Source organism: Rhamphochromis sp. 'chilingali' (genome assembly GCF_963969265.1).
Source record: "Rhamphochromis sp. 'chilingali' genome assembly, chromosome: 5".
Taxonomy (NCBI): Eukaryota; Metazoa; Chordata; class Actinopteri; order Cichliformes; family Cichlidae; genus Rhamphochromis; species Rhamphochromis sp. 'chilingali'.
The window spans coordinates 35,630,433-35,649,582 of NC_137932.1; the positions used below are offsets into that span (position 1 = coordinate 35,630,433).

Genomic DNA, 19,150 nt, shown 5'->3' on the forward strand with positions numbered 1-19,150 from the left:
GTCAAAGCAAACTTTTTTTTTTTCTCTCTTTACAGATGATTGTGAATCAGGAGGAACTGAGGACGGCCCTGGGGCAAAACTGCGAGCAAAAGAAGCAGATCAAAGAGCTAGAAGAACAAATATTGAAGCTGGATGGGCTTCCCAGTGAGCACAATGATAAGCTGGTGGAACTGCAAACACATGTAAGACTTTCGGGGTGCTTTTCTCTGTGTAGCATACATGGTCAGGAAGACGTGCCGATCTAATGTCATCTCTAACCACACCCAATTATAAAAGTCAATTTTTCAGTGACTGCTGCCTCTTTTAAGTAATAAAGTATTAAGCGCATGGGAAGAGACACATTGCAGCACTACAGAATGCACAGATGAAACTCTTTTGTGTGCTTCAAAATGCAAGTGGAGCTTGTTGGGGTTGTTTAGATTTATGTTTTCACTGACAGGTAAAGGCTTTGACTGAGGAGCTGGAGAGTGTGAGAGCAGAGAGAGACAGTCTGCTGTCTGAGAAGGAGCTCAGCACTCAGACCTCCACAGAGGAGATGGAGAAGCTGCTGTGCAGAGTGACGTCTGTCAGCGAGGAGAGAGACGAGCTGCAGGAGATCCTGGAGGGTCTGACGCAGGAGAAGCAGCAGCTCCGAGCAGAGCTGGAGGACAGGGTGGAGACGCTGCAGTCTGAGGTCTGATTGACAGCTCCAGCTTTTCTTCTCTCCTTCTCTTCCTTACCACCAAACAAGTGGCAGCAGATGGTCGCCCCTTGCTCAGCCTGCTTCTGCTGGAGGTTTCTTCCTGTTAAAAGGGAGTTTTTCCTTCTGTCCTTTGCCAATTGCATGTTGATAGCGGCTGTCTTTATGGTACAATATGAAGCCTCTTTTCTACACAGTGATGTGTGTTATATAGACCTATATTACTGTCCACATCAACTGTGATGAAGAAGTAAATTCAACACATGCACAGTGATGAGGAAAATGTGCTCCTTCATAGAAAAACAACATCTTTGGTGTTTTTTAGCTTCATCAGATTTTCAGACTCCGTACTGTTAGTTTCACTGATCCATCTACATAATAAGTGTAGTGATTCTCCCAGGACTGATACAGGTGTAGCAGTCCAATAGTAGCTTTCTACTGTACTTCATGTATTTGATTATTACTGTAAGACTCGCTGGTATTCACCTTGTCCACTGGATTGATGTCTTTCTGTCCTTCCAACCATCCATGTGACCGTAAGGAATAATACTGGTGACGAACGTGTCCCTGTCTTATTCCACGCTGCTAACAGCAATACAATACTTTCTGACCTCAGGAGGTTCTCAGTCGGTCTTCTAGTGTCCGTAGATCCTAGTTTTCACTGGGAGGTGTTGTACTGCAACGTTAGCTGCGTTTCTGTCTCATGGACTTGTTGTGTTTGTGCAGAAAGACAGGGTCATTGATCTGCCTGTGTTCTTTAAATCAGCAGGTTCATGTCTTATCTTGCTTCTGTAAACATCTATGAAATTTCATTTAAGTGAAAAAGCCAATCGTGTCTTTTACAGATAAGGACTCTGACCGATGCATTGAAAATGGCTGAAGCAGAAGGAGCACGGCTGCTGTCTGAGAAGGAGCTCAGCACTCAGACCTCCACAGAGGAGATGGAGCAGCTGCTGTGCAGAGTGACGTCTGTCAGCGAGGAGAGAGACGAGCTGCAGAAGATCCTGAAGGGTCTGAGGCAGGAGAAGCAGCAGCTCCGGGCAGAGCTGGAGGACAGGATGCAGATGGTAAATTAGTGCTATTCTAAAGTGACCGAGAACAGGAAGAGCAGCCTGGAAACTTGATCACATTTTCTCATTCATCTGCAGATCTCAGCCATCCAGGACAAGCTGAGTCAGCTGAACATGCAGCAGCAGCCTGAGAGAGGAGAGCAAGAAGCCAAGCTGCAACAAGACGTAGGTCCCAGTCATTTTCTGCTTGTTTCGACTGTGGATGCTTACATTAGTATGAAAGCTGTGGGGAAGCTAGCCCGACCACCTACCACTGACACACATTTAATGTTACAAATGCACGTCGGCATTCCCTGCATAAGTGTATCCTAACCTCTGCAGCCTTGCCTACACCGAAGAAGTGCATGTCGATTTACTGAGTGCTCTCGGTTTTTGATCCTCCAGCTGGTGGTTTTTGACAATTTTTCTAAACATGGATGAGCCCCACTTTCAAAACCTTTTCCATTGGTCTAAATGGGTTCCATCCCAGTTAGCACTGTTGTTAGCTGTGTTGCATGCTCACACCTCGACCTGCTCTGTTTTTGTCAGATACTGCAGCTTAAAGAGCAAGTTCAAATGCACACAGAAAGACGCGCTCAGGCTGAAAGTGAAGCAGATGCAGTGCAGCAGGTGAGTCTTTGCTCTCATTTGTTTCCTCTTTTTAGAACCATAATTTTGGATTATGATAATGCAGTCCACAGCTCCTCTAATCTGCATGCTGAATTATCCTTGGGCAAGACACTGAACATAGTGTGTGGATTACTGAGACGTGTGATGTAAGCACCAGTCCATTTATGATTAAAAGCTGAGGACTGAGTTGGAGAGTGCTGATACTTCCTGTCTTGTATGGCAGGGACACAAACATGGTGCTCTGTTCAGTATTGCTGTAAAACAGTGGTTCCCAAATTGTGAACTGAGGCCCCTAGTGGGCTGCAGTAATAATGCCCCTTTTCCATTATTCCCGACTTGGATTGACTGGTGTGAACGTGTGTGAATGCATTCATCAGAGCTCAGGTAAAGTAGAAAGGCACTATATTTAGGTGGACTGGAGGGAATCTCATATTTTAGCTAGCTTGTCAGAAGTGACATTCTTTAATAGAGAGTTTCTACGCAGATGAAAAGCTGGAATGTCAATTACACGCAAGAATAAATCGCTGGCATAAAGTTGAGGATGGCTAAATGCTGACTGTGATTTTATTTTCATTTCCAGTTGCTCAGCGAAGCGAACGCAACCATCTCTGCTCTCAGAGAGCAGCTCAGCAGGTCAGAGCTGAGCACCAGCGGGGCTAAGGAGCTGCTGTCGTCACAACTGCAAGACACACAGCTTGAGGTAACGGCTTCACTGACTGCTCTGCAGCTCAAATGTCTTTCTAGCATGCAGTGTGATCATAACTCTGATGCTACCTGGTTCTTGTCATTATAGGAGTCCTTCAAAAGGTTCCAGCAATTCATAAACACTTGTTGTAGTTATGACAATATAACTCAGGACAAGGGCCTGAGGGAGCGGCGTTCCCTGAAGCATCCTCTTCCCAAGGCCACCAAGGATGCCTATGATGCGGTCTTTCAGCTGGGACAGTCAACTGATGAAAATCTCAGAAAAATTCAAGTAACTGGCTGTAGTTTGACTGTACTACAAAATTTCCTAAATATGCTGGTCTTTGAATGAAGTCATCTCTGGTCCTTTTCCCACAGGAGCTGCTGCGTGTGAAGGCACTTGGCTACAGGAACATTTTTGAGGAGCTGGTGAAAAACGACTTGGCCGTCTTCGAGGAGAGACGGCTGCAGGATGTGCTTCTATGCAGAGCGCAGGCGCCCAGCCACTCTGTTCAAGTCGAGGGCTTTGACGCACTGTGGCAGCAGAGACTGCCTGAGCTGCTGGACAGGAGGCAACTTTACATGGAGGTGAGCCTTCTGCCCTGCCCCCTGAAACACTTGGACGCTCTCTCTGTCCCATTCAAAGAAACCAGCTTCTGAGAAGTTGAGAAGAAGACTGTACTTTTCTGGTGTCTACTTTATCATTATTAGTCACGTGGTGTATAACAAGCTGTATTGTCAGTCTTGCAACAAAGGTTGTTACTTGTTGAAGCTGGAGATAGATTTGATTTTACTCCCTCCTGTTCATGTGCATCCACTTCTCCATCACTGGTACTTTATGGTGACTTTGCTGATTTTTGTAGAAAATGAGCAGCATTTTGGACAAGCTCTGGGACCACATGACCTCCTACCTCCATGAGCTGAAGGATGAGATTCAAGAACGATTCAAGTTCAATAAGCAGCTGCAGGTCCTGATCACCAACCAGCCAATTAGCTTCAGTGGGCTGGACAGCATCCTGGAGCTGGAGTCTGACCGCAGAACGGCGGGGATACAAAGCAAGAAATGTCTTCTGCAGGTCAGTTGACGTGTTTGACAAAGATTTCTCTGAATGGATAATTCCAGCTCTCAGAATGAATCAAATGATTGGCTCTTAATCTAGATGCACATCACAGACTGCTTGGGGGGATTGGTTAGTTTGGATTAGAAGAAATCTTTTAAATGATATTTACCGCATTGCTCTTTTTTTCCACCTACCTCCCATAGAGTATCACTGATGAGCAGAAGGGTCCGTTTGAAGAGCTAAAACAGCTGGAGGCTGAGGCAGCGTCTCACCTTAGGGAGGTGAAAAGCAAAAGTTCCACTTTGCTGCAGGCGCTGGAGGAGGGAGCGCTTCTGACAGTCGCAGCTCTGCTGAAGGAAACCCAGCAGCTAGCTTCTCAGCTGAAACACGCAGAGGAAAAAGTGAAAGTGTGTTTGCCACACGGTTTCTTATTTCTTTCCTTCTCTTGTTCAAAGCAGTTGAAACATCAGTTAGTACTGGGTGATGTGTTCCTTCATTACCATGAAAACACACAGTCTCTCACACACACACACACGCTTACAGACACCAGCTTGCTACTAGAAATCGGAGCATCCAATGGTGGATTCATTCACCACCCAAACTAGTCCCCGACCAATGCACTGTTTGTTTTGGTGAAGTTGAGAGCCACAGATAATAATGAAGAATGTGTTTCACTTTCAGGCTCTGCATATTCAAACTGAGCAGCTGGAGGAGGCACGCATCAAAGCTGATGCCAAAGTTTCCAACCACAAAGAGGCAACACAACTCCTGCAGACTGAGCTGCAGGACAACCGTGCACTAGTTGAAGAGAAAGAGAACGCTATACAAGCTCTGAAGAGCAAAATTCGAGAATCTGAGGTTTGTTGGTTTCATATAACAGCGCAGCTGCACTTCAGTTTGGTTATCTGACGAATGAGTAGCTGGTACGATGATCTTTGTCCTCCTTGGTTCAGAAAAAATCATCACCCAGTGTGGCTGAGCTGGAGAAGCTTCAGACCAAGCTGTTGCAGTTGGAGATGAAGCTCAGCTCAGCATCCGACGAACACAAACGAGAGTAAAGAGCTATTGAATTCGTTCTTACACTTTTGTTTGTTAGTTTTTCTCCACTGTGGTTTTCAGGGTCAGTGGTGTCAAGACCTGTGGCCTGCTGCAGGACTGCTGACTCTAATGACCGGCATTCTGTCTTCCAGGATCCAGGCGATGAACACACTGTTGGAGGAAAAAGAAGAGTTACTGAGGAAGCTTAAAGAGACTTTGAGAAAATCCCAACAGGAGGGAGAAGAGTCATGTAAGTGTCAGCGCTGTGCATGTATATCTGCTAACAAACAAAGAAATCTGACCGATGAATAACTAATTCAGGTGTAACCATTGAAAGAGGAGCATGTTTAAATGATGCATTCATGTTGGAATCAGTCTTGCAGGGTAAAGACCTTCATGCCAGACTGACCAACCCCAGGAGTTCTGTGGTCAGCAGCAGTATTCTGATGGAGAAATCCAAGCTGGAGAAGGAAGTCAGCCAGCTTCACATGAAAATCACAGAACTGGAAAGGTAACGGCATCAGCACTGTCTTTGCAACCGATACAATCGCTACGTGTGTTTAAAGTAGAAAACACTTTGAGTGATGTTTACTGCTGTGGAATCATTAACATTCTACACACAGCTTGTGTTACTGTGGCTCTTCTTCCAGCTATCATGGACATGATGACTGAAATGCCCGTCTTAGCAACTGTTATTGGTTCGAGTTGACTGTAACAGTGTTTGGTCGGCTACAACATCAAACATTTTAGCCCCCTCTTTGACTCAGAAACCCACTGAGTGATTAACAGCAATTCCTCTTGCTGTGTTTTCTTAATTTCTCTTCTCTACTATCAGCAGATTGTACTACCATCTGCATACGTTGCAGTGCCTTCTTTAGCACACGCAGCAGGTCATTTGTAAATCTGACATACAGTAACACTCACTCTGAGGAATCCTACATTATAATGATTGGAAATTTGATGGTGAACTGTAAAAATACAAATGCACTGCTGCCTGTTTGATAAATAACCACCCATTTGATTAGTCATGCTTTAGTGCCATATGCAGACATTTTGTCTGCATATGGAAGCAGCATTAAAACTTAATATAATAGCATCAGTATAGCATTATTAACCTTCAATCATCTTTAATTAGCTTAAAGCTGACTGACCCATTTTAAATGCATGTTGAAGTTCAGAGTTTTTATTATTTTACCGTGAAATGATATCAAATCTGTTTGAGTGTAAATCTCCATTTGTTCCAATAAGACACTTTTCTTTTTTCTTTTTTTTGTGGTAAAGGAGTAACATTTGTAGAACAACTCCCTCAAACAGGGAAACATTGAACTGGTATAAGATCTTGAATCTAAAATGCTACTTTCCATATTTACTTCTGTACTGTCTATGCATATGTCCCTGTATTGCTCCATCAATATCATCTATACCTGCACTGTGCTGTACTCGCCCATCCAAATCACTGAATTCAGGTGTTCAGTCATTTCCATGGCCACAGGTGTATAGAATCAAGCATCCAAGCATGCAGACAGCTTCTACAAACATTTGTGAAACAACGGGTCGCTGGTATTAACACAAAAATGGGGAACGACATCAACTCTGCCATAAAGTGGTAGACCAAACTTCATGTGACCTTCAGATCAGCTTGAAAGAACAGTGCATAGAGAGCTTGAGAGCAGCTGCATCCAAGCCTTAGATAAACAAGCACAATCCAAAAACATTGTTTGCAGTAGTGTAAAGCAGCGGTCTCCAACCTTTTTTGCGCCACGGACCGGTTTATGCCCGACAATATTTTCATGGACCGGCCTTTAATGTGTCGCGGATAAATACAACAAAATAAAACTAGTACCAGTACCGAAAAAAAGAGAATTTATTCATAACACACGTGAAAAGACCAAGGAAAACAGAGTAAATGATAACAAAATAACGCTGAAAACCGATTAAAAACCCTGAAAACTATACATTTCACACCTGAGCCTGAACTCTCGCAGCCTGGTACCAAAGACTCACGGACTGGTACCGGTCCGAGGCCCGGGGGTTGGGGACCGCTGGTGTAAAGCACGTCGCCACCTTTTGCATTATATTTATTTATACAACAAGGATGATTCATATTAACATAACTGCTGCATTAAAAGCTAATTTGAAGATATCACATCCTTCTTTGTGGCGCATCGGCCGATCGTGCACCTCTTGATTTTTGTAACTTGGTGCGTTGTACGTGGCTGTCGCGTGGGCTGAAGACGTGTATGATCGTGTCCACCCTTTAGGAAAATATTGCAGCTGCTTCTTGCATCTTTAATGGCAGGCAAGAACTGAAAAGGCTCGCCTGACCTCATATCAAACCTTATGGATTAAAAATGGGATGACACTCAAGTTCATATGCATTTTTTTTGCTGATTAAGCATTTCCTTAAGCGTGAACAATGTTACAAACTGTGTCTCAATCTCTCACGTTTCTGGGATTTTTGTTGTTGTTTTTTTGTGTTATTTAAGTTTTCTCTTCTGTTTCTTTCTAATTGGTTTTGCCGTACAGTTATCCTCTGAAACTGGTTTAGCAACATTAATAGTCATCAAATTATTTCCAGTTGATAGACAGTGCTATTGTCTCCCAAGACAACAATACAAGTTGTTGTGTCACTAGGATTAAGATCTGATCAGATATTTAGACAAACTGTCATTCAGATGAAGCCCGTTGCTGTCCTGATGGTGGTTTGGTTTGAACGCTCACTGCACAAACACAGATCACATTCCATAGTTATCACTTTGTGACATAAAAATTGAAGTCGAGCTCTAATCACAGACTTCCTTTCTCATCAGTGTGGTTGCCAGTCAGCAGGCTGAGATTACCAAGTGGAAGAACAGAGCCATCAAACTAAAGGTGAGGAACAAAGTGGAAGAGGACAAGCTTCAGTCACCTAGCACTCCCACCAAGAGGGGCTTTCCCATGACCTCTGACTCCTCTAACCTGCTGAGCTCACCTAAAAAGTTTTTGATACCTGCCAAGAAGCTCCTGGACACTCCCAGGAAGGGTTTGGAGTCACCCAGAAAGCTGCTGGATTCGCCAAAGGCCTCTCTCCTCGAATCCCCCAAAAGCAGATTCTTTGATGTGGGCGGAAGCTCTGAGACACTGTCCCGAAACTGTCCCAAGCAGTTCTTCGACAACTCGAGCCTTGGAACCATTCCAGGTAAACTGCAGCGTAGGCTACTTTGTCACATTCTTTCAAAAGCTTCAGAATATCATAAAGATGTTGGCCGTTTGTTTTGTCAGAGGTTTCCCGTGTTCCTGAAACAGCAGCTCCAGAACAGGGTAACAACGTACAACATGTGGGGATGTAGGGTTCAGTCACTTGGGGTATACTAACAGAAGCACGGGTTAATGGCACTTCACCGGTCTTCTCAGAATCACAGTAACATGTTCTTCTGCCATGGCCACCTTGTTCAGTGGGGTCTGGTCCCTTTCATTTGAGAATAAATCCAAAATAATAGCAGGAGGAATAACGCTACTCCTGTTATTTTAGTGTTTTAAAACATAGAACTCTATATTTTAAAGTGTTCCATAGTAGAGATGCAGTTTTTGTATTTGTAACAAGCAAAAATCAGCCTTGTCAGAGACGCATGCATTAGGAGACCCAGCTCCCTGTGACCAGTATAGTAACTCTTACAGCTGCACTTTAGTGGGTTTTGTGGTGACTCAGTGGCTTGAATGAGGAAACCATTAACAGAATTTCAAACCTCGACTTCAGGCAGGTGCTTTATTTATGAACATGAGTTGGGTACACTCTTTTTTTTTTTTTTTTTTTTTTTTTTTTTTCTTTTTTTGGCATGGAAAAAAATGATTGAAAACCATCATTAACAACATTGCAGCGTTTTAGAGTAGGTTTCAGGGTTGGTCTGCAGTTTTCTTGCAGACAAACAAAAGCTAAAAAGTCATCCACACAGAGATGCACCATGTATCTTCACCTGCTAATCGCATGTTTGAAGTCTTTTAAGAGCAGCAAGTTAGCTGTTGTTCACTAACAGCTTGCTGTACATTACAGCTATCTGTAAATCAGTGGAGGAGTGTGACATCACTGGGTAGGACTGTATGATGTCACTAGCCTCTGCACAAAAACAGATCTTTAGAATAAATATAATAATATTTCTAAAATTCCCATTAATGCTTCAGTATTTGTTTTTCATTTAGTGGTGTTTGTCTTGTGTATTTACAGATGTTACTGTGGACACGGACAAAAACGAGTGGTGGCCAAAGTCTCCAAAACAGGAAGAAATGTGTAAAACACAATAACGTGTTTGTAAAGAGCAGTATTTTTACCTTTGTTTGTAATGTTTATGTACTTTTATTTCCCACTTTCATTTTTCCCTTTTCATCCTGTTCTAAGAAATTTAATAAATGTGTTTAATAAGGTGCTTAAATGGTGTCTATGTTACATTTCAGTCAACTGACCTTGTTCCAACAAATCTACACTGTGAACGATGTATCTTAGCTTAGCTCTAGTAATGTTTTAGATTTATCAGCTTCTTTAGGTGCTGTGGTTTTAAACAAAAGAACCTGAACATTGATCAGAATATGAGTCAGCAATGGCAAGTTTGATTTGCTCCACTAAACCCAAACAATTGCAGAACCAGATTTAGAGTGGTCCTAAATGTGTCTTTGTGCGCTGGACCCTAACAGAACATGTCTTTCATCTGTGGTTTGCCATTCGGAAAAACCCCCTTTTAACAGGAAGAAACCTGGAGCAGAACCACTGCTCAGGGAGGGGTATCCATCTGCGTCAATTAAAATGCAGAGTTGTATATCAAAGGTTTCAGATTTGCACAGCAAACGTTTTTTTGTTTGTTTGTTTTTTCACTTCACTTTTGATGGCCTGTCACTTACAATTGGCATATTACACTGTTTACTCTAATATTTCCAGAGTCATTTTCAAATTCAAAAGCATTCTAATGCCCTACTGGGTATAAATGTACGCTGTGACCACAGACCCCTCTGAAACCTGTGCAGCCCACAACTACTGTAAGTGCCCTTTTTAGTATTGCTCTTAGCAAACGGGGAACGTTCCCCAAAGGTTCTCTGACAGTCACACTTTTGTTCTAGGAACATTGGCTGAAGGCTGAAGTGTAAAGCCCCCCGCTCCCAAAGCTTTCCCTCCATGATCACTTATCCATGTGTTTATGGATCATCTTAATGGCTGAAATGGACCTTTTAAACACAGTTTGATCAATTAATATAACTTTATCTGAAAGGAACACTCTTCCTGCAGGGGAACAACTTGACAAGAAACAAATTTAGAGGTTCAAAGTTCAGCTGTGTGTTAACAGGCTGCTATTAACATTAAAACATATCATGAATATGAAAACAAAACATGAACTGGCCACCTATGGCGGTTTTGACCCCGTAGAACACCGTATTTTACGCCAGAGAGTTGCGCCTTGAACGCTCCTTCTGAATGGCTGAAAAAGCGGCGTTTTTCCCAGGCGTTCAAGGCGCTACACTTTGGCGTAAAACGCTGCGTTCAGTCGGGGACAAGTTCTGACTTATTAAACGGCGATTAAACGGTTACGTAATTTCGTAACCAGAAGCGTTAAAAAAGTGGTGAATTTTGTCCTAGACGGTTTGCCATACTATGGTAATAGCGGGGTCACGCACCTACTTCCGGTTCCAGTCTCTCACGACCCTTCTTTCACGCGCCCATTGGCTCCGTTTACGTACAACGTCATTGAATCTGAATGTGCGCGCGGGAGCTTCACACCGAGGAGTTTGAGGAAAACAAGAAAACTGCAAGAAGGTAAGGGCCGAAGTCGCGTAGAAAGGACCGCTTTTAGCCCAGTAACTGTAAAAACTAACAGCAACTGTGACAGCAGAGTGCGCGGGCAGCTTCACGGTGACAGCGCCTGGGCTGTCGGTCACATAAATAATGGGCGAATTTGTCGCTAAAGTGTGTTAACGTGAATTTGTCGATTTACTGTGTTAGAAAAAAACGTTACATTTTTACTGGGTATTAACAGTGTGTAAGTGTAGATGGAATAGTCTCTTAGATGTTTTAAATGTGAAAAAGACTTAAGTTTGGTTTTAGGGTAGATGAAAAGGTAAAGTAAAAAACCTGCCGTGTGACGATCATCATGAAAACATAGTTGTATCAATCAGCTTTTCCATGCTAGCTCTCTGGCTTAGCTTTCAGTATTAACCGTCAAACAATCAGCAAGCCGAGCGGAGCCGATCTGGTTCTCCTTGGATCATGGCGATGAGGAGCGAGGCCAGAGTGGAGGTGGAGGAGGAGGAAAACTACGGGCCACAGCCTCTATCCAGATTGGAGGTACGTATCCGTCCTTAGTGCACTGTGGTTTCTGTAACATCTGATTTTGTGTGCTATAGAAGCTCGGAGCTGTGGGTTCGCTAATCCTGCTCCTCTTGGTCAGATCACTGCCAACTGCTGTTGCATTCAGTTGGGAAGAGATGGGATACATGCACTGCAAAGACCAATTTAACTGATCCACAGATCGGCGGGTGCGATGGTGCTCATTGGTTTCAGTCGTTTTTGTGGCCAGTATGGCTTCATTTAGTGTGTGTGATCAAAAATGACTTCATTCACTAAACTTAAATGCAGATGGACAAGTGTACTTGCTCTTAGTCTGCCGTCTAAACTCAATTTAATACTTTTCTATTACTATGTCACATTCAGGTACGAGGTGAAATTTGGTCACCTTATTTTTTGTATGACCTTAAGTACAGAACTATTTAAAACGATCATGGCGTGGATCACAGAGGATCTCAAATCCACCGACACACTCAGACTGCAAGGATTAAAAAAATATGAGTATGGTATGTTCAAAGTATTATGTGACAAAACTGACAACGTTCAAAGTGTAAAGGAAGGTGGCTTCATTACATATACTGAAGTAATTGTAAATGACCTGATTCTTCTTCTACAATGAGCAATAAGCTGATTCTTGGAGCACCAGGTGGAAACCATTGATTGATTCATGGAAGGATCCACCCGTCTTTGAACTTGGCCCTTTTTAAAAAAAAAAAAAAAAAAAAAAAAAAATCTGACTGCAGTTTGTATGCCTATAGTGTTACTGATAGTAAGCTCTGCAACTGGTCAGTAAGACCGAAGAAGCACTTTAAACATTAAATGTATTTGAAGCTTGGATTTAGAATGGGCTGATATGTCAGACAGCATTAGATAATTTCTGAAATATCACTATTGCCATTTATAACGACTGATAAATAAAAATGTAAAAAGTAAAGAAGAGGAGGTAGAAAACCCCTTCAGTGAGTCGTGGTTAATGCATAGATTGTCCACTAGAGGGTGCTCTGCAGCTGCACTGTTTAATACAAACACACCGCTGATATGGAAAGAGCACAAGTGAGTAATCCACAGCTTTTTGTGACAGTGAAACCCATTGATTTCTAAGTAGTTGGGTCTTATTGTGTTTGTAGGGATTCATAAATAACCACATGTAACGTGTGTGTGTGTGGAGGAAAAGTTATCCTGATGCATCAGATTTTTAAATCACCAATTGTTTGTATTGGTTTTAATAATCCTATATCAGTCAGGCTCTAATCAGAATTGAGTGGTGGCATTAAAAAATCCAGATTGTGTCATTTCATTGACTTCCTAAAATTACCGCCCCGTGACACAGGTAAAAAAAAATTAAGCCCCGATTTAATGACATTTCTCCTGTTGTCCTCTATGCCTTCACTGCTTGGTCCCTCACCAGGCTCGTATATTGTGTTAAATGAAACTGTCAGTGACTTTGTTCCTAAAATTCTGTATTTCTTACTAATGCCTTTAAAAGCCAAAAGCCCTCTCTGCATGATATCTCATAAATGGCTCAACTATGTTATTTATTTTTTAACTGCTCTATCAAAAATTAAACTGGCTTTTAATCATGGAGTGTGCAAGACCCTCCAGCTTCTTGAAAAACTCTTTCTATGAATTTAGCTTCAGCTCTTTGTTTTGATGCCTCTGCACACAGCAATGCGGAATCAGTGCCAGTGACATCAAAAAGCTGGAGGATGCAGGATTCCACACCATTGAAGCAGTGGCCTACGCTCCCAAGAAGGAGCTGCTCAACATCAAGGGCATCAGTGAGGCCAAGGCTGACAAGATCCTGGTAAGGAACGACAGTCGTTTGATTCGGTATCTCAGAGGAATGTGAAAGCTGGGATTGTGTGGAGGAGACTGCATATGGTCATATCTGATTGACAGATAAAACGGATACATTGTAGAGGCACATCAGTGTGCTTCTGTACTTTCTCCAAGTGCTGCTGGTTTGAACATCAGTGCATGCTGTTAAAGAAGACATGGTTTCCACTCAGTAGTAATATCCATGTCGGCCTTAATGGATGTTTTAAAACAGGAAATGAGGAATTCTAATATGAAATGCATCATAGGAATTGAGTTCTTCATGGTCTTCAGCCAGAAGGCTCACAGCTGTTTGGGAGGCTGCAGGCAAAAGTGCCGGAAAAACCAAAGACATGCTTCCTCAAAGAGCTGCGTCTACACCTGCACATCAGTGCTCAGCCCAAGTGGGCGTGGCCCATTAAGAGGGTCACTGAACCACTACTAAGGTTAGGTCTCACAAATGAAACAGCTGTGAACAAGGTGGTACAAAAATGTAGCAGTGAGAAACATCTGATAGGTGTGTGTGTGTGTGTGTGTGTGTGTGTGTGTGTTGTTTTTTTTATTGGGGGGGTTTCTTTTAAAGAAAGAGCTTCGGATAAGAAGATCTTGAGCCCCTGGTATAACTCTCAGATGTACACTTTTACAGTAGATGGCCTGTAAGCTGGAAAGGAACTGGCATCTCACTAATTTAGAAGATTACCATTTAGCATTGAGCCACGCATTCCTTTAAGGTCAACTAGTAATAACTTCAAAAATGGTCATAACCATCTGACAAAGGTAACATTATGTACAGCTACTTTCAGTACTGTTAATCAAAGAAAAAGAGTTAATAAATATTTATACACACCTCTCTGTATTTGGATAGGAGTTATTATTCATCTCTAGATCTCTTCCACAACGTCTTTGTCCCGTCTTCCTCCCTTCAGCCCCAACCGGTCGCGGCAGATGGCCACCCATCACCGAGAGTGTTTCTGCTGGAAGTCTTTTCCTGTCAAAAGGGAGTTTTGCCTTCCCCTGTCACAAAGTGCTTGCTCATAGGGGGTCATCTGAACGTTGTGGGGTCTTTACTCTCCAAGATAAAGTGTCTCAAGGCCACTGTTGTTTTGATTAGGCCCTGTATAAACAAAACTGAATTGCTTTCATTTACCTTTTCCCTCAGACTGAAGCTGCCAAACTGGTGCCAATGGGCTTCACCACAGCTACTGAGTTCCATCAGAGGAGAGCTGAGATTATCCAGATCTCTACAGGCTCCAAGGAGCTGGACAAACTCCTGCAGGGTTAGTCTAATGTAGCTCATGCTTCATTGAGATCTCCCTGATTAGCAGTTCAGTTATGCAGCAAACACAATGCCAGTGATGGTTATGTGCCCTAAGCTGGTTTTATTAGATTTAAACTAGGGATGTTCCTCGTGACCACCATTTAAATAAAGGTGCAAACCAAAACAACAAATCATGCAGCCATTTTTTGTTTACTTATCAGAACTCGGGAAGCAGCAGGGAGGCCCAGTCTCGCACATCAAATTTAAACCTTTTTGCTCTCCTACAGGTGGGATTGAGACGGGTTCCATCACAGAGATGTTTGGAGAGTTTCGGACGGGGAAAACCCAGCTGTGCCACACACTCGCCGTCACCTGCCAGGTACAGTGTGTTCAACAAACCGAAGTGGTCCCAGAAGAAGTTAAAAAGCCAGTTTCTATCCATCAGCGTGTGTTATGGAGGATCACAAGCAGCTCGCTCAGAAACTTTTAGGATTGCTTTACAAATAAGTTGTTGATCTAGAGAGATGTAACCATGGTGACCGTCCACAGCTACCCATCGATCAGGGAGGCGGAGAAGGCAAAGCCATGTACATCGACACAGAAGGAACCTTCAGACCAGAGAGACTGCTCGCTGTTGCCGAGAGGTGAGATGGTGCTCCTTTGTTTTCAGCATTCAGTTCAGAGGTCAAAGAAGAAGTAACTGACGCAGAATAAAAATCTATAAACCTGTCATTTATTTCCACGTTGTTGATTTTATTACTCTTATTGGAGCTGTATGTGTTGTCTGTCTGTGCTGTCAGGTATGGGCTGGTAGGCAGTGACGTTTTGGATAACGTGGCCTATGCCCGAGCCTTCAACACAGACCACCAGACTCAGCTGCTCTATCAAGCTTCTGCAATGATGGCAGAGTCCAGGTTAGTCACAAACTTACAGACCGTGTAGAAGTGTTCAGGTGAATCATTGAAGGATAGTTATTTTTATTTTTTTGCCTAATTTCACTTAACCAGAAACTAGGAAGTGCAGTGAGAGGACATGTGGAAACTTGGCTCCACGGTAGGACTGAAAACTGGATGTAAATGTCATGATTTATGTAAGATGCACAGAGCCTATATTGTATAATGGTTTCAACGTGGAATGTCTTCATGTTTGTCCATCAGCTCGAGTGAATTTCTGAATTCAATTTTGAGTTTTAGTTAACCCTAGCTGTGATGGTGAGTTTGGACTGACTCGAGAAATGAAATTGCTTCTCAGTCATTTCTTAAACATTAGTCAGATTAAAAAACGAGAAAAATGCTGAGAAAGTTCACGTTTGATTTTAATCAGATTATAAAATGTCTTGAATCACAAAATCACACAGACAGATTTAATATTTTCCAATGATTGTAGAAGTAACGAAGTAATTTCTTATCCCGATAATAACGATCTGTATCATAATATAGTGCCTTTCTTTGTAAATTCAGTTCATACTTTATACTAATAAACAATAATACTGTTTTCTTTTTTACGTTTAATTGAAATAATCAAAAATGAAATGAATATTGGCCTTAGTGATACACACTGGCTGCCTCTCCTATCATCACTGCTCCTGTACGGTCGTCAGAAAACCAGCCTGTGTGCAAACGTCAGAGTGTGCCGTCTCTGATGAAGTGCACCGTTCAGCTTGTCTAGATATCTGTTGTCGCAGTGAGTGCTGGACAGACACTTGTGATATAAATGTGGGAACCCGACTTGTCGAGTGTTTCGACCAATGTATAAAATTGTAATGGCTGCAATTTTCTCAATGAGTCTTTATTCTATGATGCGCCACAGGTACAACCCCATTTAGGAACAGTCCCCATTTGTTTTTGCTGGTGGTGACTATTGCAAACTGTCATCTTGCAGTAAACGCTGTGTTTTGCAACACCACGAAATAAATGATAGACGTTTTAATAGGGTATCATCATACAGCCCATCTTAGCTGGTTTGTCTTTTTAATCAAGGAAACTGACTAAAGAGTGTTTTTTTTCATGTAGTCTGTGAAAAGCATGATCTTGTTTGTTGTAGCTTGCCATCACCAGTGTGTGAATGTGTGTGTGAATGGGTGGATGACTGGATATGTAAAGCGCTTTGGGGTCCTTAGGGACTAGTAAGGCGCTATATAAATACAGGCCATTTACCATTTGTTTGAGTTGTTTCATCATTTATGTATCATAAAGGTTTTTAAGCCCGACTAGGGTCTGACATTGGCATGTCACACATACGATAAAAAACTGTAAGATCTGAGTGTGAACGTGCAGGCTAACACTATTTGTCCCTGTGTTTGTCAGGTATGCTCTGCTGATAGTAGACAGTGCCACAGCTCTGTACAGAACCGACTACTCGGGCAGAGGAGAGCTGTCAGCCAGGCAGGGACACCTGGGCCGTTTCCTGCGTATGCTGCTCAGGCTGGCGGACGAGGTCAGCTCTCACACCCTGACAGATTCTTTAGTTTGAATTGTACACTCCACGAATCAGTGATCGCCTCAGGTGCCAGTAGTGTACAGATACTTGTGTTAACTATACTGTGGTTAAAGTTAAAGTACTAATTGAACTGATATAATAAAAGTAGAAAGTAGGTATTTGGGGCACATCTTGCCCAAGAATATTTGGCATGCAGACTGGAGCAGACGAGTATCAAACTACCAACCTTTCAATTAGTAGGTGACCTGCTCTACCAGCTGAGCTACAGCCACCCCCAATATATAATAAAATCCTATTCAGATCTAATATTATGGATCCCAAATCCGCTGTAGCAGGGTCTCTGTTCACACATGCTGCTTATCAGGCACCTGACTGTCAGCACCTGGGGTATCATGGGCGCATCCAATATGCTCAACTCTGCTGCTCAACCCACAAATGCATTTTCCTTACTAATGTGGCACCTTTTAAAGGAAACTAATAAGCTTTCTAATGGTATACGATTTGTCATCAAGAAGAATTGTTACAAAGAAAGACCAAACACAAATTAGCTTCATTTTTCTTAATCATAAGATCAGTTTTAGTGGTGCAGTGTGGGGAATTAAATCACTTGGAATAATTTCTACTGTGAGTACATTTAGTGTTTAGGATTTAATCAACTGAATTTAAGATGATGTAAGCAGACATTCCCTGAGTTATAAAGGTGGAATTCAGTGAGTAAATCTAATCAGCATGATCTCTGAGTGAACTTAGTTGGATCAGATAAAAACATACTGTCTATACTCTGCATGGAGCTTTTCACCATTCTGCGCTTGTGAATGGCTGACAAATTTTAAAACATTGCTTCTATAGTTAAATATATGCTGCATTACCAAAAATGATTACTTTTAGTGGGCAGAGACATAAATCACTCTTTAGGAAGAAAAGCAAGAAAACGCCTCAGTAAAATAAATTGATGTAACTGGAAAATATACATCAATGAAAATAAATGTAAAAAAATATTTAGAAGTAAAAATGTTCAGATTAGTGTTAAATGTATGTAAATGGTTGAGCTCATTTTAAATAATTTATATTCTGCTAAATATACAGAATCACTCTATAAATTACGTTTGCAGCAGCTGTCCTGTGAGGATCTGTTATCAATCTATTTGACTATTTTTAGTTTTTGTCAAAAGAATGATAGTGAAGTCAGTGAAGTGTGTGTGTGTGTGTGTGTGTGTGTGTGTGTGTGTGTGTGTGTGTGTGTGTGTACACAAAGTTTATAAAGTGTGACTGTTGACAGGTGTTTAAATCTACAATGGATGAGCTGAAGCTGCCTCACTCATGTATCTAAGACATAACTTTTGCCCGACCTGTCAACAGTTTGGCGTTGCTGTGGTGATAACCAACCAAGTGGTAGCACAAGTGGATGGAGCAGCCATGTTTTCTGCAGATCCTAAGAAACCAATCGGCGGCAACATTCTGGCCCACGCTTCCACCACACGGTGTGTTTTTATTCACGATGGAAGTATGATGTCACCACAGGAAGATGACACTAACAGTGCTCTCTTCTTCACAGCCTGTACCTGAGGAAGGGCAGAGGAGAAACGAGGATCTGTAAAATCTATGACTCGCCCTGCTTGCCTGAGGCTGAAGCCATGTTTGCCATCAACGCTGACGGAGTGGGCGATGCCAAGGACTGAAGCAGCAGGATGTGAGGCGCACCTGCTGGATCTGCGTGTGTTTGTCTCGTCACACTGTCACGTTTTATTTAATTGTTTGAGAAAGACGATCTAGACAGTCTGTGGCGACAGACGCATAACTGTATATATCTATAAAACGTAGGCTGCTCCTGATCTGATGGGACATTTTTATTCTATAACTGCATCAACATGAAGCTGACTAAAGATGAGTCATGAATAAAGAGTTGGATGCAGGAGAGGTCAGCAGTCATTCCATGTAAAGTATTTCAAGTAGATTTTCTTTCTTCATTTCAGATTTAGCTAATGTGTTGCCATAAATGGAAAAAGAACTTTATTAAACAGTATCTGCATTTCACACAGTGCATAATAACGTCTCTGAGTACTGAGTCTTTGTCTCACTCCAACAGCAGACACTGCAAAATGGACATGTGATAACATAAACAGTTCAAAAATATTCAACTTCATACTGATGAGCACACAGGGCTCCATGCACTTACAACAAAGACTTCAAACA

General features: G+C 42.3%; 2 protein-coding genes across 5 annotated transcripts in view; both read left to right on the forward strand.

Annotated features, from left to right (window-relative positions):
* cenpe (centromere protein E) overlaps positions 1-9,547 on the forward strand; it is a 28,055-nt gene extending 18,508 nt beyond the window's left edge. For all 4 annotated transcript variants that reach the window (XM_080882239.1, XM_080882240.1, XM_080882241.1 and 1 more), the window contains exons 40-55: positions 36-182; positions 440-673; positions 1,525-1,746; positions 1,828-1,914; positions 2,278-2,358; positions 2,939-3,058; positions 3,152-3,334; positions 3,421-3,630; positions 3,906-4,118; positions 4,307-4,510; positions 4,785-4,961; positions 5,057-5,157; positions 5,294-5,391; positions 5,517-5,652; positions 7,952-8,319; positions 9,343-9,547. In XM_080882239.1, the coding sequence (XP_080738365.1) occupies positions 36-182; positions 440-673; positions 1,525-1,746; positions 1,828-1,914; positions 2,278-2,358; positions 2,939-3,058; positions 3,152-3,334; positions 3,421-3,630; positions 3,906-4,118; positions 4,307-4,510; positions 4,785-4,961; positions 5,057-5,157; positions 5,294-5,391; positions 5,517-5,652; positions 7,952-8,319; positions 9,343-9,419 (2,658 nt within the window). In that variant the 3' untranslated portion in view covers positions 9,420-9,547. The remainder of the gene's footprint in view (positions 1-35; positions 183-439; positions 674-1,524; positions 1,747-1,827; positions 1,915-2,277; positions 2,359-2,938; positions 3,059-3,151; positions 3,335-3,420; positions 3,631-3,905; positions 4,119-4,306; positions 4,511-4,784; positions 4,962-5,056; positions 5,158-5,293; positions 5,392-5,516; positions 5,653-7,951; positions 8,320-9,342) is intronic.
* Positions 9,548-10,762: 1,215 nt separating this feature from the next.
* Positions 10,763-19,008, forward strand: rad51b (RAD51 paralog B). Its single transcript, XM_080883752.1, has 10 exons — positions 10,763-10,917; positions 11,304-11,445; positions 13,112-13,249; positions 14,420-14,537; positions 14,806-14,897; positions 15,068-15,162; positions 15,319-15,432; positions 16,825-16,954; positions 18,317-18,438; positions 18,513-19,008. Exons 2-10 carry the CDS (start codon positions 11,368-11,370, stop codon positions 18,634-18,636), a joined length of 1,011 nt encoding a protein of 336 aa, XP_080739878.1. The 5' UTR covers positions 10,763-10,917; positions 11,304-11,367; the 3' UTR covers positions 18,637-19,008.
* Positions 19,009-19,150: the final 142 nt, after the last annotated feature.

Excerpts from the sequence above, each read along its gene's own strand:
- rad51b (XM_080883752.1), top strand. The coding sequence starts at position 11,368 with ATGGCGATGAGGAGCGAGGCCAGAGTGGAGGTGGAGGAGGAGGAAAAC. Across the intron at positions 15,163-15,318 it reads CTGCTCGCTGTTGCCGAGAG|GTATGGGCTGGTAGGCAGTG; the intron begins GTGAGATGGTGC and ends CTGTGCTGTCAG. Across the intron at positions 16,955-18,316 it reads TGCTCAGGCTGGCGGACGAG|TTTGGCGTTGCTGTGGTGAT; the intron begins GTCAGCTCTCAC and ends ACCTGTCAACAG.